Source organism: Pollicipes pollicipes, unplaced genomic scaffold (assembly GCF_011947565.3).
Source record: "Pollicipes pollicipes isolate AB1234 unplaced genomic scaffold, Ppol_2.1 Scaffold_6686;HRSCAF=7923_pilon_pilon_pilon, whole genome shotgun sequence".
In the NCBI taxonomy this organism is placed as follows: domain Eukaryota; kingdom Metazoa; phylum Arthropoda; class Thecostraca; order Pollicipedomorpha; family Pollicipedidae; genus Pollicipes; species Pollicipes pollicipes.
The window spans coordinates 10,726,169-10,733,074 of record NW_023596921.1 but is presented as its reverse complement, the minus strand read 5'-3'; the positions used below and the strand labels follow the sequence as shown (position 1 = coordinate 10,733,074).

The 6,906-nt window shown below is 54.6% G+C and overlaps 1 protein-coding gene across 1 annotated transcript in view; it reads right to left on the bottom strand.

Annotated features, from left to right (window-relative positions):
• Positions 1-1,776: 1,776 nt before the first annotated feature.
• LOC119107457 (thyrotroph embryonic factor) overlaps positions 1,777-6,906 on the bottom strand; it is a 43,987-nt gene continuing 38,857 nt past the window's right edge. The window contains exons 6-7 of the mRNA XM_037230901.1: positions 6,258-6,395; positions 1,777-4,821 (exon numbers count right to left, since the gene is read on the bottom strand). Of these exons, the coding sequence (XP_037086796.1) occupies positions 4,735-4,821; positions 6,258-6,395 (225 nt within the window). The 3' untranslated portion in view covers positions 1,777-4,734. The remainder of the gene's footprint in view (positions 4,822-6,257; positions 6,396-6,906) is intronic.

The window sequence follows — 6,906 nt, the reverse complement described above, 5'->3', positions numbered from 1 at the left end:
GCGCTGCGTGGTCAGTAGGAGTGGGTAGCGGATTGAGGTCATTTGGCCAAGCGCAAACAAGCAGACCTATGTGTTGATGAGCAAGCAAGTCCTTGCTCAGCTTGATTGCATCGTATAGGAAAAGCACGCCGTAGCAAGCCCGTAGCCAGAATGTCCCTCAAGGTCAAGGGTCAAGCCTTGCCCGAATTCCTGCAAATTTGGACCGCATTCATGCAAAATCGCTCAATATCTGGTATCAGCCTATTGGCTCAAGGCCTGGGCTGGGGGTGGGGGGGGGGGGGGGGGGCACTGCCTCTGTGACGCCACCCCTAGCCACGCGATTGCTACCCCTGCGCTACAGGCGATGAGGCGTATCAAGTACCAATGGTCCAGTTACATAACGCAGTTTCATTTCCTTCCATTTGAGCAACATCTCAGCCCCAGAATGCTCAATGTTGGCACATACGTGACATCAGAAGCACGGTGCTTCGATGTGGGCAGGTGACACACGGCTGTTGCGACATTTGTCAGTGACTGTCCGCCCACACAGCTCAGCTGGCAGAGCGGAGTGGCACCTGGGCGCCAGGGGCAGACTGTGCTTGTCTGGGCTTGTCACCGTCACCGCCGACGTTCATTTATCGCAAGTAGCCCTCGATATTTGTGGCTCGTTTGACGGGGCAGCAATGTTGCTCGTGTTTCATGACAGCCTGCGATTCCGTTCGGATAGGAGGCCGTCGAGGCAGGCAGTCCTGCTACGCTGGCATTGCTCTTCTAAGGTAGTTAGGCTGGAGTCATCGCAGCCCGAGACCGTGATTTGCAGAATGCACCATTTTTTTTTGTTTTTTGGATCATAAGCGCTAGGCTGGCTCATGGTGCCGACACCATGCGGAGATATGTACGTTGTTAAGCTCGGCGATAAGTCAACAAACGGAGCTTTAGGTTGCCTAGTTCGCCGTTTGGAAGCGGACCGGTTCAGCGCTCGCTCGAGTCCAAAGCACGGCGTTACAGTTTGAAGCCCAGGTGCTTCACGACCGTCGGAGAACCAATCAATAATGCACGCAAGCCAACGGCATCGCGTGCGAGATCAGAAATCCGAGCCATCCTGAAAGGACTCAGGATATCTTGGCTCGTCAAGAAAAGCTGCTGCTTGCGCAGTGCAACTGTGAAGGTAACCTGTACCTAGTAGCCTCCGTCTAGCCATCGGACAGCGCGCGCTTTGAACTCACCGTGGGCCGATCCAACCGAGCTGATCTAAAACCTGACAATGCGCTGGAATTATCAAGAATTTCCTGAACCTTCCGAGGCGACATTTGCCAATCATCTACGAAAGATAATAATGAATTCATGCGCTAAACTTCATGCACATTTTGCGAACTTCAGCATCATCATTGTCTCACAACGACTAAATGCGTCGCGCGTTCAACAGCACAGCATGTGTAGCCCGCATAAATCCGACTGAGTGCGACGTGATTGCATCCCTGTCCTCTCCTGACGCTGTGGGAGGTGGCGTGTGCTCTCGCCAAACGATGACGAATGAGGATGTGGAGGTGGTATTCTAACCCTTCCACGTGCCACTAGTCCTAGCTGATGTGATGCGCGCATGCTACATAAGGAGTCGTGCTGATATCCGCAACGTGTCGACACGGTTACTTCCTTGCACACGCATGAAGTAAGTAGGATGCGAGACTCTTCTTAGAACAGCAAGAGACGAAAGCGGCAAGCAAATCGAGAGACAACATAACGGTGTGATACAGAAAAAACGCAGCCAGGCGACGTTCTCTTCCTCCACGTTTCACGTCCGATGAAACTCAGCAGCTGCCACAGTCGTTTATTTCACTCCATTGATGTAGTGTTAGATATGACATCGATCTCCGGGTGCTCGTCCCGTCACAGGTGACGCACATCAACTCCCCGCGTCGGCCGCCGCACACCAACAACCCACATCAACTCCCGTGTCGGCCGCCGCACACCAACAACCCACACGGCAATTTGGTTCGGAACCACGCCGTCCTTGAACGCCACCCACTCTTGCAGCACGCGGCCAATTTCGTCCGAAGCTTCGGTGCTGCGCAGCCCGCCCTTCGCGCGAAGGGCGGGCTGCGCAGCCGCGCCCCAGCGCGACCCGTGCATCCCACACCCCGCCGGGCAGCTGCCACGGTGCTGCTGCCGACGGCGGGCCTCCGTTCCCAGCTACGTCTACGCGCGCCCCACAGCCTGGCACCCGTGACCGTGCGATGAGCCCGCCGACCGTCACCACCGCCGGGTCGCGCCGACCGCGGCGCCGCTACACTACCGAATAGCCGCTATCTCGCCCGCCGTTCAGCCGTCTGCCCAGTCCGTATAAACGTACCAACGCTACCTACGTGTTGAGCAAGCCCTCGCGCCGGCGAATTTTCCGGCGCACGATTCAGTCCTTTACGAAACCGGTAGCAAAATAGCATTTTGATTTGATGGGATGCACCAAGACGGCACCGCTAGTCTCGATCAACCGCCCACCCCTGTCCGACCCGTGGGTGTGGGTGTGGGTAGGGTGGGGTGAGAGCAACACACGACCAGAGGCGTCAGCAGGTAATGCCACATGACAATGAATTCTAGGTGGCAGTACAGATGTTCACCAGCCGCAGGCCTCGGGCGTGTTCAGCACACATAACAGAGCTGGAGTTACACCTCGACACTGAGGAATAGAGTGCTGTGACTTTTGAATACCGTCTAGCTCTCCTCGAGACAATCTTAACACCACCTACATAGACTGAGGAGTGAGGGGACGAGTCAGAGGTTATCCATTGAGAAAATTTGCGGGAAAATAAAACGTTAGCTCCTTAATCTCCCCCCTATGTTGTGATAGTTCTTTTGTGACATCATCCCAATATGGAACATTGGGGACTTCATTTCAATTTTTCTTGCCGTCATTAAAAATATCGGGGTTATGTAAGATACTTGGAACCCGTGCACCTGGATTTCCATAGAATGCACCCTTGGCTTAGCCACTGCGCGTAATCTTTTCTCGGCGTACTGTAGTCGTGAGAACAGCGTTTGAGCAGCCATTTCGAAATTAAACGATATTGCTCATTCGAGGCAAGCACGGAAAAGCTGTCCCGAGGGACCAAGTTTTCATTTCGTTATCAGAATAACGAATTCTTGCTTAGGTCCGCAGAACCAGCCTTCCCGTGCCCACGTCAGATCAGCAATATCATTCAACTGCAACAAGACAGCCTTACTGCAGCCCAAACATTGAAATGCGGAGAGATACTTCACACAATCCCAGCTCAAGGAACGTAATCCTTCATTGACATACTTAGAAGCTTTTGATACCAAACATTATTACGTCAGTAGATAAGTACTTAAATGTTGAAAACAATAGCTGGGAGCCGTCATTTTTGTGCTTTACCGAGAACTGCAATATTGGGTGACTCTCCCCCTTGCGCAAATCCTAACCACGCTACCGCCAACAACCTGTCATATATCATATCGCTCAGGTATCACATAAAACATCGTTTTCACATTAGGAAAGAGGGGGTATTCTTTCTGGGGCACACCATAATCATTAATTCTTGACCTATAATTTACCGCTGTTAACTTGAAGTTGGACCTGTCTTCCGCCATCCCACAGCACTTATATCCCTAGCTGATCCCGGCCTCAAAAATAGATCACCACCGAACATCCCAGGGGGAACAAATCCAATGCATTGCCCACCTAAAACAACACCGAGCACATATATCGCCGCGATGAGCTAATTACTTTCCGGGGCGCATGCGACAGCCATTCATCACTTTCATATCCACGTCTTCATTTTCCAGTTTCATATCCAATCTACACGTGACAGGTACGTTTGGAAAGCACTACACATGATTACGACGGCGAAGCTTTGCCAGGCAGCAACACACCGACAGTACCATGCAGTAAGCAAGCAGGCAGCGCCACGTCTCCGATGAGCTGAAGTTCAAGGTTGGCATTCGGAAGCGGCAGTGGCCGCCGCCGCCCTCCTGCGGCCCGCGAGCGGCCGACTGCGCACCGCCGCGGACAGACATCAACCCCACCGCCGCCGCGACGCCTTCCTCTCGTTGGAGCGTGTCGACGGGCGCAAGGAGTCACCCGGTCGCCAAGACACGCGCTGTCCGCGTGAGCCTGTACGGACCGGCCGGCGGCGGCCGAGGTGGGTGACGCATGCCCGCGCCCCCAGACAGACAGACGCGGATCAGACGCGGCGCGAACACCAGCGTCCGGCACCGTCCGCGGACAAGACATGTCTCGGGCGCCGCGGGCCGGGCAGCCGACGCTCCAGACGTCGGCGGATCAGGCAGGCAGCGCCGGCTCTGGAATGGGGAGGGGTACGTGGACTGACAGGCAGGCCTGCAGGACATGGAAGCCGGAGACGATCCGGAGTGGGTGGAGAGAGAGAGAGAGAGAGAGAGAGAGAGAGAGGGATGGGTGGAGGGAAGGGGGCGGGATCTCGAGCAGGACTGCAATCGGTTTGGTGCGAAGCTGACTGCAACATATATCAGACGCAGCAACAGAAGATAGGCTTTGCGACCCGTGGCGACCGGCACAGGAGAGGCGAGATTATGGAGCAGCGGACAGTCCAGGCCGTCTGGAATCAGGAAGGGTCGCTCGGCTTAGGACGCGGGGAAGTCGCGACACAGGCAGCCGCAGCCGCCATGAAGCGGGCGGGAGCAGGCGGTCATGTGAATGACGCCGGAGACGGCGCGCGTCGCAGCCCCTGGCGAGCGCGCAAGACGCGGTGCCGCCAGCGCCGCCTAGCGGCACTGGCACGAATCCAGGCGCGACTGCAGCTCCTTGTTCTTTTTGGTCAGCTCCTCCATGGCCTCGCGCAGAGCGGCGTTCTGGGAACCAGGGGACGGCTGTCAGGGGAAGTCGCGTGCGTCGGGCCCCGGTCCTAGACGGGCAGGGTACTCCTGACCCAGGCGCGGGCAGACTTCGACGCAGCGCTGGAAGGCAGGCCAATGGGCACACTACGTTACTGGAGCCTGCGAGCAATCGTCATTGTGCGCATGGTTCTCGCAGCAATGCTCAATGTAGTCTTACAGGTCGCGATTGTCTGGAACAATGCACTGTCAACCTCTCCAAATCAATCTAAAACATGCGGCCTTCCAGCAGATTAATGGACTTCGTACATCCGTAAACGCGGACATACGGGACACAACTAACCAGGACACAACTAGCCAACAGCTTTTGTGGGCTATCGTGTCCGACTATCCTACTGTTATGACAAACAGTTCTCAGACTTGGCCAATATGTCTTACCGGGAACTGCCTAGCGGTCCCTGTACCAGAACAACCACCAGCCTGTTACCAGTCAGGGACCAGCTTGTTATCACGCAAGAGATCCGGCAAGAACCAGGATTCAGCACTAAATTAAGCACAGGGGATCACCAACAACCAGGAACAAGCCTAAAATTATGCTGAGGAATAGTAAAAATGATACTGTCCAGGGTACGGTGTTTGTACAGGAACCCAAAGGAGCCAGGAATCAGGGTCCAGCATTTGTGGAAGAATCCATGGGAATCTTGAGCTAGGTTCCAGGGTTTGCAAAACAACCAGAAAGCACCGCTATGGTCTGACAATTACTAAAGCACCTGTGGAATACAGGAACTAGAGGATGGTGCTTCGAAAGAGTCGATAGGAGCCAGGGTCCGGGGTTTCGTTTTCAAATCCCGGTGCAATCCAGGAACTAACATTGGAAACTAGGCACATGTCTGACCACCTGCAAAGTGGAACCAATCGCCTGCTTTAATATCGCAGTCGCGGCTAATAAAGGAATAATGTCACCAACTTTTCAGGAATGGCAAAGACGGCTTGGGTCACTCCATGAGACCACGATACAGTTACTGCCCAAACTTGAAGGAAGAAAGAATGTATTAAAAACAGATGGAACGGGGTACAAGCCATCAGCGTATCGCCTAAGTTGCTCCCCCCCTTCCCCGCCAATGTCACATTCAGTGCGTGTAAACTACCCTGGCGCCAGTCTTGGACCTGAGCTACACGCATGTGTGAAATAGCAGAGGAAAGTTTACATCACGCATGACAAATGTTGACATCTGAGGGGAGAATCCTGGAATGCAGAGGAAATAAAATTTTGCAATATTTGCAAAGGCTCCCAAGCTGTCCGCCCAAAATCACTCGAACCAATTTTCTAAAGGAAAAACCAACCGACACCAAGCTGCTGCAAGCTGTGGCTCGCCTCTGGACGCCGCCGATATCGCCGTGCCCTCTCACGACCCCCTGCCACCAGCTCGTGCACGTCCCTAGACCGTGCGCACCTCCTTCTCGAGGAAGTTGGCACGCAGCACGATCTGGTTTTCCTTGAGCCGCCGGGCGTCGCGCGACCGCTTGGCCGCCGTGTTGTTCCGCTGGCGGCGTGTCCAGTACTTCTGGTCCTTACGCTCCTCGGGCACGACCTGACGGCACACGGGGGTCACGGAGGTCACGGCGAGGCCCGACATGTCTCCGAAGGTCACGGTCGCGCTCCCACACACAGAGGGCGGCGAGATCACGGCTCTGGCGCGGCGAGCTTTGATCCGGTGGGCAAAACAGGAATCCATCGCTCGGTTTTCTCGAGATGTCTGATGCACGATGTAACTCACTGTTACAGCGGAGAGAGACGATGGGATGGTTAATTTGGGGCATCAATGTTCAACTTTGAGTCGGGTGGAGCAAAGACATTCTGGAACTTGTTTCTACAGTCCACCGGGATTTGGTCTCCAAACAGCTTAAGAAGGCCCGAATGAAGTACCGGAATTCAAGGGTTTACACAATTGTTCAAAAGTTTGCAAAAATAGTCGAATTCAACTCCCTTCTAAGCAACGAACACCGTGACCCACCAGCCTCCGTGAAAGTCGCTTATTTGAAAGGTACGTCACGACACGACACCACAAAAGCGCGCTGCTGCGAGAAATCACGAGCGGCGTC